Below are 21,665 nucleotides of genomic sequence, written 5' to 3'. Positions count from 1 at the left end.
GGCGGCAGCGGGCCTGGTAGCCCGGGCCCACCGGAGAAGGTAACTGAAGTGGCTCAGGCGGGATGGGGGGGTTGGCCTACCTTCTCCGGCAGCAGCAGGTCTGGTAGCCCCGACCCTCCAGAGAAGGTAACTGAAGTTGGTCAGTCGGGACGGTGGGCCCAGGCAACCCCCGCCCCACTTCAGTTACCTTCTCTGGCGGGCCTGGGCTACCAGGCCTGCTGACTCCAGAGAAGGTAGACCAACCTCTGTCTTGCCTGAGCCACTTGTTACCTTCTCCGGAGGGCCCAGACTACTAGGCTCGCCGCCGCCGGAGCAAGTAGACCATCCCCCATCCTACCTGAGCCCGCCGCCGCACAAACTGCAGCGGCAGCAGGCCCAGGCAACCCCCCTCCCCACTTCACTTACTTTCTCCGGTGGTAGCAGGCCCGGGTTTAAATTGAGTCCCTGGCTCCACCCGGAAGGAAGGGCCCAATTTTTGGGCTTGCTTCCGGGTGGAGCCGGGGGCTCCATTTTAACCCGGGCCTGCCGCCGCTGGAGCAGGCAAGTGCCCCCCCCATCCCACCTGGGCCTGCCGCCGCCGCCGCCCCCGGCGGGTCCAGGCAACCCCCCCACTTCACTTACTTTCTGCGGCAGCGGCGGGCCCGGGCTACTGGGTCCGCCGCTGCCAGAGAAGGTAGCCACCCCTGTCACAGCAGGCCCAGGCAACCCCTTCCCCACTTCACTTACCTTCTCCGGCAGTAGCAGGCCCGGGTTTAAATTGAGTCCCTGGCTCCACCCGGAAGCAAGGGCCCAATTTTTGGGTGGAGCCGGGGGCTCCATTTTAACCCATGCCTGCTGCTGCCCGAGCAGGTAAGTACTCCTGTCCCGTCCTGCCTGGGCCCGCCGCCGCCCCCCCCCCCGGCAGGCCCAGGCAACCCCCCACTTCACTTGCCTTCTGCAGCAGTGGCGGGCCTGGGCTACCCTCTGGGGAATCTGAGGCGCATGCATTAGCTTATCAGATTCCCCATAGGGAAACATGGGGATTTTAAAATATAAATTAAAAATTGATGGAATGGTCTTTTGAAAAAAGAAAGGCCATTCCATCAATAGGGAGGATAGGGCAATGCAATCCTACTAATGGATTGCATGGGGAGGCTTCAAATTTGCCACTATTAGTGCGCAAAAAAATGGTCGCCAACCCGGAAGCATTTCTGTGCCAGTTTGGAACAGAGATGCTTCCCCCCCTTTTGTCATTTAAAGTGACATCCTGCCCTCAATATTCCATCAATCTTCTTGAAACGTGCAGGGTATGTAAAACCAGCATTTCTTTCTGGCAGTACTCCGTTTCAGAAAGATTGATGAAATATTTTTCATTTTAGGATGCTAGGTTGACCCACCCTCCAATAACTCCTTTTATCATGGTGGAATGCTCTTTTTACTGAGCATCCTTAACTACAGGGAACACAGCCGTGTTCCCTGTAATTAGCAATTAACTACAGGGAACACGGACGTATTCCCTGTAATTAGCAATGAGGGATGTATATATACACACACACACATGTCTGTCCTGTACCAGACTCTCTTTTTCTCCCAGAACTCATAGTAGATTAGGGGAAAGACATGTAAGGAAAGAGTTAAATAGTTTCTCCACAGAAAAAGCTCTATGGATATGCTAATTAGTAAAAGATAAACTGTGGAATATCATAATCTTCATTCTCCAACGTGTCTACTTTGGTTCTTAGGTTTGTAACTTCAGTGGAATTAAAAGATATCACACTTTTTCTCATTTCACTACAGATTTACTATGTCAGCAAAGATAATACAGCTGGTAGAGAACCTTAGTCCCATCATCAGGATAAGTGTGCATTTCTTCTGTTCAGGGGGTGCTTAGTTCTAAAGCAAAAGAGAAAGTGAAGTCATGATTAACTTTCGTTTCAACTTCTCCAGAAATGCTGGCACGTTCTTGTTTATATCATCCTGCAAAGAGACTATTTATACTAAAAAAGAGCTGAGTTCCCTTGGCAGGTCAACATCCTGTCAAAAAAGCAACCACCCAGAGAGTTTCTGGGCATATAAAAGCACTTGCATAAATAGCCTGCTGTGCCATTATTTCTCTCAGCCAGTTTGGTATAAGTGGCACAAGCAAAGATGGCTTTTAATCGATGGCTACTTTTAATGGTGTTGGTGATACTACATGGGGTGACAAGTACTATGATAAAGCTCAACAATGGTGGATTTGAAGATATTGTTGTTGCGATTAACCCTGCCGTACCTGAAAACGACAAAATCATTGACAACCTAGAGGTAAGATATTAACATAGCAATGTTGCCAGTAGTGGCTTGGCCAGCTTATGTAGGGTGACCATATGGAAAGGAGGTCAGGGCTCCTCTATCTTTAACAGTTGTGTAGAAAAGGGGATTTTCAGCAGGTGTTATTTGTATATATGAAGAACCTGGTGAAATTCCCTCTTCATCACAGCCATTGAAGCTGCAGGAGCCCTGCCCTCTTTTGTATCTGGTCAAGATGGCAAGGCTCCTGCAGCTTTAACTGTTGTGATGAAGAGGACATTTCACCAGGTGCTGCGTGCCTACAAATGACACCTGCTGAAATTCCCTTTTCTCTACAACGTTAAAGATATGGGAGCCCTGTGCTCCTTTTCATATGGACACCCTAGCTTATGATATTCTAGTAAATTCAGCTTGAATTCTATAACCAGAGATGTCTGTTCCAGGCTGCTACTTGGAATTTTCTTCCTCCCTCTGCTCTTTCCACCTGCCTCATTCAAGTGTCTGAGTGAGACCTGCAAGAAAAGGTTGCATTGTGGAATGGTCCTGTTCACTGTTCCAGTCAGTCAGGTGTTCCCTGTTCTAGGATTCCCCTCCTACCTGATTTTCTGTTTTTCCTTAGCTGCTGAGCATGGCCAGTCTCAGACTGTTTTGGGGATCTCTCCCCTTTAAGATTACTGTCCTAAATCTTTATTTTCATGCTATGGAAAACCTTAAAAATTGCCCCAGTCCTGCTGATACCTCCTTCTTTTGTATGGATGGTGCTGTTTTGGCTACATAAGCAACAGGACTCACAGCCTGAACATCAGAAATAGAAGGAATGATAATCACCACAAAGGGGCAACTGAACTCCTTGAACCCAATAGTCCATCCCGCAGGTGGTTATGCTTGCTCTGCTCCAGAAAGAATACCAGCCTGTACTCCGAGGCACATTTTGGACAGGTTTTAGATGTGAAGATGTCCCATTTACAGGCTTCGCTACTAACCAGAGCATACTGGCTATGTATGTACCAAACTTCAGGTGAGCAGGTGATACGCACGTAGGTTAACTATTTTGGTGTTTAAAAGCGGCAACTTACCAACAGCCCCTTTTCAAACTTCTAAAGTAACCCTGTTACTTTAGATCACATGTATATATCACATGTTTATTTATTTCTGTATTTATTTTTAAGAAAAATATTTTTAGGCTGGCTTACAAATAAAAGCATAATCAAACAAAGAATAAAACACATCAGGCTGGATCCAGACTAAGCTGGTTGCACTGAGTTCCTATCAAAATCAATGGGACTTGATTTAAGTCAAGATTTGAGTTAAGTCAGGACCTGAGATCAACAAACATAGTCTGAATCCAAGTCATTCCTGTACCTTTAACAGTATGTGACACCACAGGAATTCAATAGGCATAGGGGCACCGCTTTTCTCCACAGGAACAGCTTTACGTACTAAATAAATTCCAGTGTGTCCAGCTCCTATTAAAGGCACAGGAGGATCTGAAAAAATACATACCCAATTTAACTGTGTGAATTGAGTCTACCAGATTCCAGGAGATTCGGTTCAGGAAAATGTGCCCCCCTCCCAGCTTCTCAAAGGATGAATGCTAGCTTTGGGAAGGGGGAAAGATGTGAATTCAAATTCTATATATCCAATTGCAAATACTAACCATTGACTGAACACAGCTCTAAACTACATAATGTGCTTTTTGTTTGTTTCTTTCCCTGTTAGAGTATGGTGAAAGAGGCTTCTGCTTATCTCTTCAGTGCCACAAAGCAAAGGTTTTATCTCAAGACTGTAAAAGTTATAATTCCTTTAACATGGGCATCCAAATCTGAATATCAAAGAGTAACCACAGAATCCTATGAAAAGGTCAGTGCAGAGAATTCTTTAAAATGTAAATGTATTTGTGCTATTTTAAAGAACGCTGGAGCAAACATTACAAAATTATGACTACAATATGATACACACTTGGAAAAGGAAAGGAACCTCTCGTGCAAGCACTGAGTCATTACTGACTCTTGGAGGGACACCAGCTTCTAAAATCCTTTAAATACAGGGCGATTTACTTCTGAATAAACATGCATACAACTGGGCAGTACGCTATTTAATCTTGTTATAGATGTGATGATGGCTTTAAAGGGGGTTAGAGAAACTCTAGCAATGGCTTGTAGTGATAAGAAATGAATGTACCCAGGGCCGGCACCAGACCCTAGGCAAGGCAAGCTACTTGCACCCCACCCCACCCCAAAATTGACCCTCATGCCCTCCAGGTGCGCTGGATCACAAATACCATCACCCCCAGCTAGCCCAGGTTGGGGCCTGTGGGTGCTGTAGTCCATGGCATCCAGATGGCGCCCTTGATGGGGGGAGGAGAGGAGCCCGCCCCCGCCCCACCCCGCCCTGCCTCACCTCGCCTCGCCCCTCCTCGCCTCCTGCCTTCCACCTAGCTTGCAGCCGCCGCACCTCCTGGGCTCACAGCCGCACCCCGCCTTGCCTTGCCCGAGGGCCCCTCAGCGCCCCTGCCTGCCCTGCTCTTACTGGCATGTTGGGTGGGGGCTCAGCAATGCAGCCGGGCTGGGAATACTCCGTGGGCAGCCCATCCTTCCCCTTCCCTTCCTTCCTCCTTCCACTTGAGTGGGTCTTGCAATGGTGCAGCCCTTCCTGTTCCACCTGAGGCAGGAAACTGGGGCGGCTCTGGTGATGAGCAGCCAGCAGGGGGCAGCACTGGGCAGGGTTGGGTGGATGGATGGGGAGACAGCCTGGCCACGGAGTGCCCCCCTCCCATGCAGGCACCCAAGATGCTGGTGAGCAGCATGGGACCCCCGCCTGCCACACCTCCAGCAATGGTGGGGCAGGCAGGCAGCAGCTTCGTTGGGTTCCCGAAGGGGCTTTGCTTGCTAGGCGCTCCCACCAGCATGGGAAACAAGCCACTCCCCATGGGCCTTTGCTGGGACCTTCAGCAGCCTTTCCTATCCTCCTGTTGCCCAGGCCGGCAGAAGCGGGGCTCAGCTGGGGTTGCCTAGGGCAGCAGAAGGGAAGGAATGGGGGCTGAGCCTCAGGCCTACAGACTGTGCCCCTCTGAGGTCTGTGCCCTAGGTGGCTGCCTAGTTAGCCTAATGGTCGTGCTGGCCCTGAATGTACCTTCGGGTTCATGTGCAGGCTGTATATCTCTGAATCTAAGATGGGAGAGTGGGGTAAATAGGGCTTTGTTGCTATCAGGTCCTTTCTGTGGACTTCCAGAAAGTACATTGATAGGAAAGCCATTGTTGTAAACAGGATGCTGCACTAGTTACACCCTGGGCCTGATGCTGCACTCCTCTTCTTACATTATTCTTACTCTATATATTGGGGGGGGGAGCATTGTGTCCTCAGACTCCTCCCTTTAAACTCACCTGGTGTCCTGATATTTCTAAAAATATTTATTTGGAAGCTGGTGTAACTGAAAACTAAAGTGAAGGGGCCCAAGTGCCATCTTCATTTCCAAGAATGCTGCTAAGCCCAATGGGCCATAGAGACATTTTTAGAAAATAGAAGGGGGGCTGCAACATCCAGAAAAAGAAGAGGTATAACTTAGAGGTGGTAGGGAACAACCTCAGGTGTTAGAGGGGGTGGGGAAAGACTGCTTGAGTATGGATGAGTGTTTTGCTTGTGTGTGAAATGGGTATGGAGTGCTTTGTGGGGGTAGATATGTGATGTGGCATTTGAGGCTCAAGCCCTACCTCTGCCTTTTACTTGATAACTTGTCTATTATTTGTTTCTGAGCCCTGAGCATTGTTACTGAGAAGCAAACCTGGGCATGTGCCCTAGATCTTCTGAGCTGTGCTTTGGATATTTTGATGCCCCAATTATATCATCTGCCTTAATACAAAAGCTCCATCACACCAGCGTTATAGTCTGCTGTCATGGTGCATTATATGCAAAGGACTCGGATGATGTCGACCATGTCCTGCTGTGATTGTGGTTGTTCTCTCTCTTTTAGTGATGTTTTTTGGCGTGCAGAAAGTCCAGTTCTTCCAGCAATGTGAAAGCACACCGCTCAAACTTCAAAGTGTATTTTTATCCATTGTTTTCAATCCAATGTTCTGTGGGCATGTTTTCAAGGGGTAGTATTGCTGACGAAAGAGAGGGGCATGCCTTTTCTCCAGCGGGTGTTTTTAAATTCCAATTCAAATCCTTTCCTCCTCCTGCTTCCTGGCTGCTGGGTTGAACAAAAGAAGGGTCTATTGTATTTTTGTTCCTCCACCTTTGCTTCATGACTTGCTTTGGGGGGTGGGAAGCGAGAGGGGGATGCATTGGTAACATCATAAGGGGGGGAGTGAGGGAGGGTGTTCAAGCCCATTAAAATGAACATGATGCAACTGTGAATAAGCATGTCCAGGCAGCTGCAGTCTTTTGTGCAATTGGAAGTGCGTGACAAGGGGAATACTATGCAACCTCCAGTGGCAGCTGATAGGAGTTTTAGTTGATTAATCAATTAATCTATTGATTAAATTTGCATGTGGGTTATAAGCAGTCCCTCTGGAGCAAGAAGAGGTCCCAATGAACTCTATGTTCTTACTCCTGAGTAGGCACTTTCACCTTAAAAGAAATGTGGAAAATGCACCCTCCTTGCCACCAGCGCCTTCATTTTTAAAGATAAAGAGATCAAAATTGGCACAGTTATAGCTCTTAAGGAGAGCTTTCAGCATATTTGAATCAGATTGGGTCATCCCTTGATTTTTTATGATTTTTAAAATCCCCCCCTAAAGTCTTTTCCTCATAGTCCACCAGTGCAAAAGAACTTACAATCGTTCATCCATTCTTTTGATCATGCAAAGCTGTGCATCTTCTTTTTTTTTTTTTATAATAATTTTTATTCATTTTCAACACTATATAAACATAGATAAACATTTCCAAAATATAACTGAAACAAACACAATAAGAAAAAAAAATACATCAAATATCTGCTGCATACATATTGAATAATTGTTGAGTACAAATATCAAAAACTATTACATATGCCTTATCACACTACAACATCTTCATTCTTAACATAAAAGTGCACCCCCCACCTCGGGATCATTCTTGAGTCCAAAATCTAATCATTTCTTCTGCTGGTGGTTTCCCACTTCCCTTAGTAAACACGAACACTAGGAACTGTTTCCAGATTCCTTCGAACTCATTTATTTTAGTTACGCCTTTTCTCCACTTAATATTGCATGTCAGTTTATCATTAATGGCTATGTCCCATACTACTTTATACCATTCCTCAATAGAATATTCCCCTTGGATCTTCCAGTTCCTAGCTATCATCAATCGTGCTGCAACCAACAAACTCGATATCAGCTCTATAGTTCCTTTTCCACACTTTATATCTTCAAATAGTGACAGCAATGCTATTTTTGGTGTTTGTTCTATTTTCATTCCCACTATTTCTTCAATTTCTGAGAACACCATCTTCCATAATCTTTGTACATATTTGCATTGCCACCACATATGTAAATACGTTCCTTTTTCCCCACATCCTCTCCAACAATTTGCTGAATGTTGATCACTTATCTTATTCAATCTAACCGGGGTTAGGTACCACCTCCATAAAATTTTAAAATAATTCTCCTTTATTCTTACTGATAAACTTCTCAACACTCTTTGTTTCCATAGTCCCTCCCAGCTCTGTCGCCCTATTTGTATCTTCAAATCTGATTCCCAAATCATTTTCTCTGTATTCTCTCTAAACTCCTTCTCTAACAATATTTTATATATTTCACTCATTAATCCTTTTGAAACTATACTACCTCCTTTTCCTTTCTCCTTACTTACTACTAATTCTTCAAACCTCGTCATCTTTCTGCACATTCTATTATCTTTAATCCACTTTTTATTCCATTGTTCTAATTGACCATATTCTAACCAAGATAGCTTCTTCTCCTTTAACAAATTTTCCATATCCTCTCTTGTTTTAATATCTCTTACCCAATCCTTTAATTTTATTTTATTTTTCTCTTTTAATATTTTACATAATCTGCCCTTTAGATCCTCTGGGAAATTCTTTAACATTATTATCGGTGCTAAGGGAGAGTTGCTCGGAAGCAGCTTCCCTTTAAATTTACTCCAAATTTCCCATTGAGTCCTCAGGAGTGGATTATCTATACTTCCAACCCACTTTCTTCCTCCATCTTTAAAAAAAACATTCTCCAGATTCATCTCTACCTTACTTATGATTTTTTCTTCCATCCAATATAAATCTCCTACTCCCATAATTGCTTCTACAACATGTCTTAATCTATTTGCTACGTAGTATAATTTTATGTTTGGGAGACCCATTCCCCCCTTTTTTTGGCTTAGGTACCAATTATTTTTATTCACTCTTGCTCTCTTTTCTCCATTACAATATTTATTAATAATATTTTGCCAACTTTTTATCTCGGTTTCTGATATTTTTATAGGTAGCATCCTAAATACAAAATTAATTTTAGCTAATATCTTCATTTTTATCAAAGCTATTCTCCCAAACCAAGATAAATTTAATCTTTTATATTTCTCCAATTTCTCTAGTACCTCCTTCTTTAACCTCGTTAAATTTTCCCTTTCTAAATTCTCTAGATTTTTTGTAATTTTAATTCCCAAATATTTAATCTCGTTCTTAACTTTCAATTCCATTCCCTTAAATTCCCAATCCTTTTCTTCCTTCTTAGTATAGTTAAACAACATCATCTCTGATTTAGACCAATTTATTTTTAACCCTGTAATTTCCTCAAATTCCCTCAACTGATATTTAATTCTTTCTAATTTTCTTAATGGATTCTTAATGGTCAATAAAGTATCATCCGCAAACATGTTTAGCTTTATTTCCCTTACCTCTCCAATTCCTTCTAATTCTTTATCCTCCCTTAGTGCCTTCGCCAAAACTTCCATAACCATTACAAAAAGGACCGGCGAGAGCGGACATCCTTGTCTTGTTCCTCTGGCTAGTCGTATCTTTTCAGTAAGTCCGTCATTTACCACCACTACCGCCGTATTTTGGGAATATAGCTGTTCTATTACATTTTTAAATTTATTTCCAAATCCCAATTTATCTATAATACTCTTTAGTGCCTGCCAGCTCACACAATCAAAAGCTTTAAAAATATCTAATGCCATAATACCTGCCTTAATATTTGCTTTTTTTATTACATTTATTACATTTAAAACTCTACCCACTAAATTATGCATATGTCTTCCTACCACAAACCCACATTGATCTGCTCCTATATATTCTGCCAAAAATTTATTTAGTCGTTTGGCCATAATAGATGTAAAAATTTTAGCATCCTGATTTATTAAAGAAATAGGCCTATAAGAATCGGGATTAGTCAAATCTTTATCTGGTTTTGGGATCAGAATTATCACTGAATGTTCCCATGATTCAGGTATCTTCTCTCCTGATAATATCCTATTATAAAGTTCCATTAATTTTGGAACTAAACAATCTTTGAAGACCTTATAATATTCTGGACCCAAACCATCTGCTCCTGGTGATTTACCCACTTTTAACTTATCAATAACCTCTTCAACTTCTCTTTGAGTTATTACTGACTCCATTAACTCCTTATATTCTGATTTTATTTCCTTCTTTATAAACCTTCCAATATACTCCTCCACCTTTTCTTGTTGAATTTCTTTACCCTTGTACAATTCCTGATAAAATTCCTGAAAATTTTTTATTTTAGCTTTCATTGCATGACAATAATTCCCTCGGCTATCTTTCAACGTTTCTATCCCATTCCTCCCTTTTTCTTTTTGTGTGAGCTTGGCAAGCAACCTCGAGTTCTTATCACTGTTTTCAAAATATTCCCTTTTCATATACATTAAATTCTTTTGAATCTCTTCTATATTTAAGTTTTCTAATTGTTTCTTCTTAGCTTGTATTTCCACTAATTTATATTTATCTTTACTTCGCCAATATCTTTCCTCCAAGTTTTTAATTTCTATCTCTAACTTTTCCTGTTCTGCACGTTGTTGTCTTTTTAAACTACATGTTTCTCTAATACAGATTCCTCTTGCTACAGCCTTCATGGTGTCCCAAATGACTGACCCAGCTGTTCCTCCTTTTTCATTAATTTCCCATGACTCCGACAGTTCCTTCCGAATTTTATCTACTATTTTATTGTATTTCAATATCTTTGTGTTCAACTTCCATCTATATGCCTCTTTATAATCTTTCTTAACTGTAAATTCTAAACTTAACAAGGCATGATCAGTTACTTTTATTACCCCCATTTCCATTTTACAAATCCTCGTTGCAAAGTCTTTTGAAACAAATATATGATCTATCCTGGAGTATGTATGATGAACTGGGGAAAAGTATGAAAATCCAGGCCTATTCCCGTTAAGTAAGCGCCACGAATCTAAATAATCATTTTCTTTTACTAACTTATTCAATATAGTCATATTGTTCCTCTTTTCAGCATTAGTGGGATTTGACCTGTCCCTTTTATTATCCATAACCATATTAAAATCCCCAGCTAATATAGCATACCCCTCCTTAAATTCTTCTATTTCTTTAAACAACTTTATAAAAAACTCTCTATGCCTCTCATTTGGGGCATAAACATTAATCAAAGTATAGACCTTTCCCTCAATTTTACCTTTTAACATAAGATATCTACCCTTATCATCCTTTTTTACCTCTTCTAATGTAAACCCACTTTTTTTTTAAATCAAAGTGGCCACTCCATTTTTTTTTGATGTCCCTAATGACTTTTCATAATAGGCTAACCACTTTAATTTTATCATATTCGAATTCTCGGAGCCTTGGTGTGTCTCTTGGATCATTATAATATCTGATCCCTCTTTATTAAGCATTTGTTCTATTCTCTTCCTTTTCACGACTGCCCCTAAACCTTTAACATTGAGTGTTGATACCTTTATCTTTTTATCCATAATCACCCTTTTGAAATCTCTTCCGATCCCTTGTGCTCAGCAATTCAAACTTGCTTACATAAAAACACAAACTCCATACATAAAACCCCCACCCTCCTACCCCAATCCCTCCTCCCTTACCTTCCCCCCCTCCCCACCCCCCCCACTCTAATCCCCCCCCATATCCCCGTGAGTCTAGTACTCCAGCCATCTACTTTAAAGGGGGAGGGGGGAGGCAGTGCTGTGCCTGGCCGGCAGGTTTCTATATTAACATTTTTATTTGCAATTATCTCCAAACATAATTAACCATTCTCTTACTCTCCAGATGTCCCAGCCTCATTCCCTCCCCCACCCACTCCAGCCCCATCTGCTTCCCCATCCAGACCCAGCCTCTTCAGCAAATCTTTACCTTGATCCAATGAGGTTACTCTGTGTTCCCTCCTCCCATATGTAAATCTTAAAAAAACCGGGTAACCCCATGCATAAGGAATTTTATTCTTCATTAATGTTTCCGTTATTGGTTTAAGACTACGTCTCCAATTTAATGTGCATTGAGAAAGATCATTGTAAATTTGCACTGGTCTGCCTTTACACTGTATCTGAACCTTAGATCTCAATTCTTTCATAATTTGCTCTTTTTTGTAATAGTTACCAAATTTCACCAATACGTCTCTAGTCCCTTTGTAGTTTTGCCCCCCCACACGGTGGACTCGGTCCAGATCCGATCCATCTATTGGTATGTCAGGCATCAGCTCCTTGAACCAGTTCACGATAATTTCTCTAAGATCTTCTCCTTGCATCTCCTTCAGCTGCTTTATTCGAAGCGAAGATCTACGAGATTGATCTTCCAAGGCAATCAAACGCAATTCCCATTCTTTAAATTGTATATTAATTGATTTTTCGAAAGCCTCTTGTTTCTTCTGGTCCAGATCCGCTTTAGCCTCTATCTCTTTGATCTTATCCGAATTTTCCATCGCTTTATCCGCAATAGTACGCATTTGTTTTCTGAATTCACTCATATGCTGATCCATTTTTTTAAAAATAATAATGTTATTTTCTGCTATAATAGCCTTGATTTCCATTAAAGAGGGAGGGTTACTACCACTTTCTTTTCCCCCTTCAGCCATGTTTTTTTCTTTATTTGGTATTGTATCCAAAGAGACTGGGTCTATATCTTCCTCTTCCTGTTCAACTCCAGGGGCTGTACTTTCCAGGAAGGAGAGGTAAGCCAAATTATGATTTGAAGGTTTCTTTTTTTGTATATTAAGCTTTTCCCAACTTTTGATCTTTTTTTTTTTAACGTTGGGCATGGGTCCCTTCTGGGTAGGGCATAAATCTTAGAGTCCAACTCTCTTCCTTAGCAACTTATGCTGGCTTCTCTATTATATAGCACTCACAGCTCCTTCTTCACGAGGAGGGGGGAAATATCCAGTTCACAACAGCATTCACTAGAGGGGATCAGATTTAATCATTCACAGTCTCTCAGCATCCCACATCTCCCTCACCGAATGCCAAATGCAGCTTTTTTCGCCCCTTCACCCCCCCTTCTCGCCACGCCAATAAATCCAATCAACCACTTCCACCTTAGAAAGCCAGCATTTCAATCGTTCCCATGTGAGATAAAGATGAAAGGTTATAACACAAATCAATGTCCAGCAAGCGTAAATTCCTTCTTTTTAAACTGCGTCAGTCAGCGTTTACTTTACTTTCACTTTTGATAGAGTTGCCGTTTAGACAGACATTGCATTAATCATAGCTCATCTCACCTCCCTTGTTCAAATCTCTCCACTTTCCCAGCTCCTGTTGGTTTTATAATCATTTTCTGTCAGTTGCTCAAAGATTTATGCCCATTAGAAGAGAGATAATTGCCTTTTCCGGCAAGCGCCGTTCAGAGCCTCAGAAGAAACCCGCCATCGCTCAGGCTGCCAAGCAAAGCTGTGCATCTTCAAGTTTATAAACTACAGATCTGCTGGTTCCTTTACTCAAAAGTAAATAGCGATTGACTGGTGCGCAGGGGAGGAGAGGTGTAAAGATGCATGAACCCTAAAAGCGGACAGGTGTAAGTGATCAGGGCTTCACACACTATGGAAACAAAGGGGGATAATACGAGGGCAAAAGTGTTGGTGTGATGGAGCTCCAAGTCTATCCAGGGAATAATGTTTGACGAAGGTAAAGAGCTGAGCTCAGGTTGCTGCACTACAAAGTTGCAGAAGTGAGACATTTCTGAGGAAAGGAGCAGAGTTTCATACCTAGCCTTGGAGACATCTCATTAGATGAGGAAGCGGTTTTACCAGAACAGAAACCAGCAGAGGAAATCCAGGAGACATCCTGCCCGACTAATGAGAAACAGCCAGGCCCATCTCATGTTTCAGCAGATTGTCCAGTGCCTGAGCAGGAGCACTGTCCTCCCATAACTCCCCAGGAAAGTCACCAACTGAAGAAGCAGGTCAGCTACCTCCACTCAGGCATAGTTCCCAGCTGCAGTACAGGTCTGCTCAAAAGGAGGGCGTACGACAGTCTTTGCTAGAAACAAATCATCTGTTCTTGGCTCTGTTTCATCACCTTGCATTCCTGGCATCCCTGCTTCTAGTGGAATTCTTGATTTCACAACCCAGACCATCTACAGCCTTGCTTCATTGCCAGGTCCCTGTTATTCTTTGGATGCTTACCTCATTCTGGGCTTTTGACCATAGCATGCTTTTCAGACTATACTGTTGTTTTGTCCTAGACTTTTGAACTCCAGCTCTCATAGTAACCTGACCCTGCCTGTGTTCTTTCCTGATCTTCTGTCAGCAGAGGGTTGGACTCGATGGCCTTATAGGCCCCTTCCAACTCTACTGTTCTATGATTCTGTGACTGGGACAGTTTTAAGCCGCCTCAGTGTCGAAGGGGCATTGTTGCAGCAGGACACAGAGGGGAATGAGAACGTTGGTGATGGTGACGCAGATTGTCTCTATCTTGATACTCATAATGATACCATCTTGTTGGTGAATGGCCCTCATAGTAATAAGTAGGAGATCTGTAGACACAAGGGTGTCTATAGCTCTCCCACAGCATGTCGTATCCATGATGAAGAAAACCTGCTGAAGAGGCCAAAGGAGCTGGTGAGGTCTGTTGGTACTGAGTGGATCTGATAGTATGGTTCCAGTAAAAAAAAGTATTATGGATTTAGCCTCTTATACTGAACCCAGGCTCTGGATATCATCTGAGGAGTTCTGGACTCATGGAACTTGTAGTTTCTCTATGATCATTGTCGGTGATTGCATAAATGTTTGAAGCACTGTCTGTGCCAATGGCGACTGACTGATATGGATTTGCGTTTGATGCTGGACTTCATCTTCTTTTTGTTTCTCCTGGCCTATTTTGCAAGAACTTGGCAGTAGGTACAGGAGTCCACCCTATGTGTCTCTCCAAGGCAGAGAAGTCAACTAGAGTGTCCATCGGTTAATGGTTTCTTCCCGCCACAGCGGGTGCAATATTTGAAGTTCTTGAAGGTCATGCACCTTGAAGGTCAATGAAAATAAAGAAGATGAAGGTGGCTTTTTAACAATGCAGTATGGTTCATTTTTCTTGAACAAGCTGTCTTGAGAACCCATGGCTTGTTCCTGGATTGATCAGGGTTGAGAACAAGCCACATTGCATGGTTAACAAGCAACCCCGTGGAAAACGCACTGCACTCAGACAACGTGATAACCTACCCTATGGGAAAAGTGCTGTGTTCAGACAACATGATAACCCATGGTTCAACAACAACCCACACTGGGGGGTTAGCAAGTTGTGTCAACCCAGCTGCAGAGTACCATGAAGAAGATATGTTCTGAACTATATTTGACTTCATAGAAGCAGACAAGAGGGTTTATTTTTCTCCCTCTCTTTAACCAGCTCTTTTGGAAAAGCGGCTTCACATGGTTGAGGAGGAAGAAATCTGAGGCTATTTTGTTTGTCAGTTGCCATTATCCAGCAATGGAATGAAAAGCTTTAATAAAAACAGTAATTAATGTGTGTGTGGGGGGGGGAGACTGCTCACTTATACAATCCTATGTCTACTCAGAAGTAATTCTCATTATGTTCAATTGTGCTTTCTCCAAGTGCTCATAGGACTGCAGACCAAATTATTTGTTGCATGTATCCTCAGGAAATAAATCCTGAGTTGTGAGCCTGGTTTAATCAACCATCCATCCTATTCCACTCCATTGACTTGGCTACCCTTTCAGCTCAATCCTGTGCATGTTTTGTCATTGACTCTACCTTTGGTGATGAGGGGGAAACACTTTGTACATGCTCTAAGAAGTACTTTCTCCATAACTTAGCCCTAGTATTGAAAACAGAGTCCTTGGCTGAATTATGCTTAGGTCTTCACGCAAATTAAGTGATGGGGAGGAGACAAGGAGGGCTTGCCCATCACAAGGAGGAGGTAGCAACTGTTCGATTAAGCTGCTGGAGTATGTAAAAATGAGGCGAGATTGTTGTTGCAAGGCTAAGCTGCAATTGCTCAGTAATGAGAGAATAGCAGTATGCATATGCTCAGAGGCACTCTTTATTTCACCATTATATTTTTTATTGCTAATGTTAGTGAACTGTATATGCATTCTAAATTGGCATGCATATTTGAACGTACACATGTGCATACAGCACGGATTAGCAACATGTGGCCTTTGGTGCCCCCCACTCCCATTGTAAATAAATAAATGTATCTCTGGAGTAATCATTTTGAAACTTTTGTGGCCCTCTGAGCGCTCCATTCTTTTTGTGGAAAACCAAAAGGACCTTTGTTACACTCAAATAAAAGGATAGGTAGTACTTTCTTGTTTTGCCTTCAGCATTGTCTCAAAGGGTTTTTCTGTTGGTTTGGGTTTCTTAATTGTTTGTGAAATTGTACGTCTCTTTTACTCTGTCTCCCCTTTCTTATTGTTAATAAACTTTACCTTTATTTTGAAGCGGGGGGGGGGGAATCTACACTATTGCTTTTAAAGTGCTTTAAAGCACTTTGAAAACGTTTTGAAACCTGTATACGCAGTGTGTCCTGGGCTTAAACAGTTGTCAAAACTGTTATAAAGCGCTTTAAAGCAGTAGTGTAGATCCCCCCCTGGTGTATGCTTTCGCCCATTGAAGCCTCAGTACTAAACCCAGAACCTTCTGCTTGGTCCTGCTATTGTTTAGGATTCTAGGAGTGCAGAACAGAGGGTGTCATCTTGAGCTCTTATTCTTGTGCCCCAAGGGTGTCCTGAAAGGTCTGGGTATCCCCTGGCTCAGGCTGGGTTGTATGTTAAGGGGTGGTGGCAGCTGACCGGTTAATTTGTTTGCTCGCTGTCCACAGAGCAGTGGGAGTTTGGGTGTAACCCCTCTCATCCCTCTCCCTCTGGGGGTTTGTTGTTCTTCCTTCACACTTGTCATTTCTTTTCTTGGTGATCTTTAAACCAGGTCCTATTTTATTTTAGGCCGATGTCATAGTTGCAGAGCCTTATCTGAAATACGGAGATGATCCCTATGTCTTGCAGTATGGAGCGTGTGGAGAAAAGGGACGATACATTCATTTTACACCTAACTTCCTGACAAAAGACAATTTGTTTCAAGTTTATGGACCACGAGGTAGGACCTGTGAATTCAAATTTCTGTTTTTTATTATTAAAATGTCAAATAGTCAGGGTTTTGAAAGATAGTATACAAAATAAGGAAGTCCCGAGACATCAGTAACGGTTTATTTTATTCAGTAATCTTTCTAAAGGGCCCCAATTTTATATAGGAATCAGCAGTAGTTTGTTAGATTTATCAGTACATTCTGAAGGCATAAAAGCAATCTACGTGAAGCTAGTTAGGACTGCTCTCATTTAGTTTCAGCGGGGTCACTGTATTGTGTACCTTCAATCTATACGCTATCAGGGTCAGCCCTACCATTAGGCAGATTGAGGCAGCTGCCTCAGCTGGCAAGTGCTCAGGAACAGGGAGTTGTGGCAAAGTGTTGGAGGACAGAGCTGTCTCTGCACGTAGCCTGCTTTGTGCCCCACTAAGCTAGCCTGCTCTGCTCAGGAATGGTGGAGGATGCTGTTCTGTCACCAGTATTGAAGTAAGATTCACCTGCTAGTCTGTATGTGGAATGGGGACAGGCACTCAGTCTTGACTTTTCAATCAGGCAGAAAAATAACATTGGTTGGCCCTGACTGGGGGGATGTCTATATGTTCTGGAAGCCCCGAGGTGGCTCTGTGGTGGTGCTGCATTGATTATATGACACAGCAGCTACCTCAATGTCATCAAGGGGCTTTCCAGGGAACCTCCGCATTTTGAAAGTCAGGGACTTACTCCAACTTTTCAGGATGCTGCAAGGCAAACACGGTCCTTCTGCTAGAGTGACCATATGAAAAGAAGGACAGGGCTCCTGTATCTTTAACAGTTGCATAGAAAAGGGAATTTCAGCAGGTGTCATTTGTATATATGAAGAACCTGGTGAAATTCCCTCTTCATCACAACAGTTAAAGATGCAGGAGCTATACTAGAGTGACCAGATTTAAAAGAGGGCAGGGCACCTGCAGCTTTAATTGTTGTGATGAAGAGGAAATTTCACCAGGTTCCCCATATATACAAATGACACCTGTTGAAATTTCCTTTTCAATATAACTCTTAAAGATACAGGAGCCCTGTCCTCCTTTCCATATGGTCAGCCTACCTTCCGCCATCTCACCTAACTCCATCCTTGAGGCAGAGATGTGGCCAGGCGGATGGCGAATCCTGATTGGCCACCATCCACCCAGGCTGAGGGCAGGCCCAGCTGCCAGAAACCCTGTACTTTCGCTGTGCATTGGGATTTCACAATAGCTTTAGCAGCATGAATATCAAAAGCACAGACACCTGTTAGACCATTTTTGAGGGGTGGAAGGGTTATAGCCAGTATCTAACTAAACTTTATATTGTTATAATTAGGTTTGTTGTTGGCTTTCCACAGGCAGAGTCTTTGTCCATGAGTGGGCTCATCTCAGATGGGGGGTCTTTGATGAATATAACAGCGATGCACCTTTTTATAATGTTGGAAATAACAACGCTGAAGCCACAAGGTATCCTCCTAAAAGTATTTGTACAACAAATGTTTTACACATGATGTTTGCCTTGGGCCTGTTAGTTTGTGTGTGATATGAATTGTTGTCCGGAGGATTAATTATTATTATTTATTATATTTATTTATATCCCGCCTTTTGCCCAATGCTGGGCCTCAAGGATTAAGCAGGGATCTTGTATTATACGGAGAGGTTTTGCTTTTCACCGGAGGTTCCCGAGTTTAAACAACTGTATTCAGCCTAATCATAGTCAACCCACAGCCGTTGGCTGCTCACTGCGATATGAACTTGCAATCTTCGTGTCATTTTGAATAGACAATGGCCCTGTTCAGAAGACACTTTAAACCATGGCTTTAATCATGGTGAATAAGGTTTTTTGCCTTATTCACCGTGGTTCAAGCTGTGGTTTAAGATGCCTTCTGAACAGGGCCACTGAGTAGCAATCAATAAAAGTGGAAGTAAGTTGTGTCAATATCAGGAAAGGTAATTAGAGCAGCACATATCTTTGATGGCAGCTCTTGTAAATGCATATTGAATGAAGGATCTCCTAATCATCATATACACTTTGATTAGTGGCAGAACAGCCATCTCTAGGACTGCTTCATCTACAACTTTTATACAGCTTCCTTACACTACGATTTCCATCTCTTACTTACAGTTCTCTGTTCTATAGTGCTAACAGGGAGAGGTTTGCCTAGCAAGTAGCCTTCCCCAACCTGGGGGGGGGGGGGGACTCCAAGCTCCACTAACCACACCAGACCAACACATCTATTGGGCACCAGATTGGGGGAGGCTGCCCTAGCTTGTTTCTGGGCACTGGAACCCATTCTAGCAGCAGTGGCATGTCATGTTCCATAACTTTGCATTACCACAGATAAAACTTATGAACATGATCAGCCACCTGTAAGTAATGCATCTTCTTTCCTTTTGATGGAGATGTTTTATCAAAAGCAACACACAAGCCAGTGCGTTATCATTTCTCAGCTTTCTGACTGGCTAACTATATTTGTTTCTAATACTGTTTAGATGCTCTGCTGACATCACTGGTAGATATATATTCCGAACTAGCACAGGAAAATACAGACCATGCAGATTTGAAGGACAAACCAAGGAGTATGAGGCTGGATGCCAATTTGTTCCAAACAGAAAGCAAAGTGCTCCAGTGTCTATAATGTACATGCAAAATCTCCCTTCAGTAAGTATGACTGATGTCAGCCGGGCAGCCAAAGGATTTATTCTGATCCAGAATCTGTCTTCAAAAGATATTGTCCATGCCCATTTTTTTGTCAAATTAAATATGATTTTAGTAGGTCATAGTTGGAATTCCTCTATCTGATATAAAATCACCTCAAGGTTTTGCTGATTATTTGTCTAATAAGATCACAGATATCCATTCTTCTCCCATTCCACTTACGGTTCATTGTCCTCCTACCTTTTCCTCTTCCAACTTTCTTTTTCCCCTCCCTGCCAATCTTGATTGTTAGTTCCATGCTTTGACATTCTAAAGTTCCTAACTATCTTTTTGATCTCTTCCTTCTCATATTTTGTTATTGCTTCTTCAGTTCATCTTTTTCTAGTTATTATTAATTTTTCTATCATCCAGCAACTACCTAGTTCTATTTAAGAATGATGTTGGCCTCGCCATTTTTAATCCTCTCTTGATTCAAAAAAGAGGCATGTGAGTAGTGATGCTGACATACGTTTCCATGGATCATGAGGATGTCTCCCCTCACTGAGGTGGGGAAACTCCTCTGGGGCAGGTCTTTGGGGGAAGTGATAGGGCTGGAGCGAAAAGCTGGCAGGTGGGTAGGGAAGCCCCAAGGGTGAGTCCAGCCAGCTGGCCTAAGGCTCCACATTCCTACCCTACGGAAAGTGTGAACAAAGCATGGTGTTCTCACAATATATGCTTAGCCTGGAAGGACCTTGACTCTCTGTGATTTGTTGTGAATTCATAGCATATTTAGATTACTTACTGTACAGGTGTAAAGTCTATTTCTAGTGGGTGGTTTAAGTGTAGAGCAGAGCATGTCTGCTGGGCTTTTTTCTTTGAGACAGAAACTTCAATATGGAAAAGGCCTTTAATATTAGAACTAATAATATGCCTGTCATTATGATGTGTGGAACGTCTGCAGGGATGGAGGTCTTTAAGTCACAGGTGGCACTTGGGGGAGGGGGCCCTCCCTCTGCAGGATCCCTCTTAATCTCAGTGAAAGCCAAACCACGGACCATCTGGGGTGGAAGGCCCATTTTGCCTTCAGTGTAGCAAAGTTTTCAAGTGTAGTGCTTCATTTTCCTCATACGAGGAGAGAGAGAAAGGAAGGAGATTCAATGAGAGACACCACTGAGGAGAAAGTTAAATCTGGTGTCCTCCAGTAAATCCAACTGAAGAAAATCAGTCCTGCCATTCTCTGCCTAGCCCAATTCTGGGTTCTAGTTCTTGGTCGATATCTTTTATATATTGTAAGAGGGACCGGCAATAAAGTATTGCAGCAAGGTGTATAGCTATTAATTTTATTTATTTATTTCATTTCTATGCTACCCAAAAGCCGAAGGTCTCTGGGAAGTTCACAAAAATTAAAACCACAAAATACAGTATAGAATACAATATAAAATATAAAAGCTTAAAACTACTTAAGACTACTTCCCATAACATGGAAAATAGTTCTCTCTAGGCCTTGGGATCTCTGAGTAAACTGGGGTAGACTCTTTGGAGACATTTGTCATTATATTTTTGTATGGTTGAGGGCAATGTCTGGCTAGAATTAGACATCCACAGAGCCTCTGTAGCCTTTTTGTGTATTATTAATAATAATAATAATAATAATAATAATAATAATAATAATAAATAATCCACATTCATACTATCATTTTATAATGTGCTGTAGGCATGGCTATCATATAGTAGGGATTGGTGATCAGGTTGTAATCCTGAATTATTTTTCTGACCTTTTATTTAGGTTACTCAGTTCTGTGACAAAAATAACCACAATATTTATGCAACAAATATGCAGAACAAAAAATGCAACTACAGAAGCACATGGGAAGTCATTATGAACTCTACTGACTATGTTAATTCATCTCCACTAAGTGCTCCTCCACCAGAACCCGTTTTCTCCTTCCTGCAAACCCAGGCTAGAGTTGTATGTCTAGTACTTGATGTTTCTGGAAGTATGGGTGGGGTAAGTTTATTCTTTTACATTTCCAGAAGAAATGTTTCCATACAATTAGATAGTTTGAAAATGATGGAATTAATGTCAGTAAATATAAACGTTTATGCATCTTTGCAATGAAATGCTCTTGTTATTGCTCTTTCTGATCAAATATATTAATTTGGATATTCATCAAATTACAGTGGCAGAGTCATGCAGGAGGGGCATCCACCCAATGATAGTGACTGTGTTCAAACCATGATGGGTTGTTTTCTGAAACAAGCTATGATGTGTTCACATGTTGTCTGAACCCGGACTGGACAGCTACCA

At 42.3% G+C, this 21,665-nt stretch overlaps 1 protein-coding gene across 1 annotated transcript in view; it reads left to right on the top strand.

Annotated features, from left to right (window-relative positions):
- Positions 1 to 2,040: 2,040 nt before the first annotated feature.
- Positions 2,041 to 21,665, top strand: part of LOC134405449 (calcium-activated chloride channel regulator 1-like) — a 46,634-nt gene continuing 27,009 nt past the window's right edge. Inside the window, exons 1-6 of the mRNA XM_063136696.1 lie at positions 2,041 to 2,283; positions 3,988 to 4,128; positions 16,578 to 16,728; positions 18,078 to 18,186; positions 19,213 to 19,381; positions 21,144 to 21,365. Of these exons, the coding sequence (XP_062992766.1) occupies positions 2,128 to 2,283; positions 3,988 to 4,128; positions 16,578 to 16,728; positions 18,078 to 18,186; positions 19,213 to 19,381; positions 21,144 to 21,365 (948 nt within the window). The 5' untranslated portion in view covers positions 2,041 to 2,127. The remainder of the gene's footprint in view (positions 2,284 to 3,987; positions 4,129 to 16,577; positions 16,729 to 18,077; positions 18,187 to 19,212; positions 19,382 to 21,143; positions 21,366 to 21,665) is intronic.

Source organism: Elgaria multicarinata, chromosome 1 (assembly GCF_023053635.1).
Source record: "Elgaria multicarinata webbii isolate HBS135686 ecotype San Diego chromosome 1, rElgMul1.1.pri, whole genome shotgun sequence".
In the NCBI taxonomy this organism is placed as follows: domain Eukaryota; kingdom Metazoa; phylum Chordata; class Lepidosauria; order Squamata; family Anguidae; genus Elgaria; species Elgaria multicarinata.
This window is presented reverse-complemented; position numbering and strand designations above follow the sequence as displayed.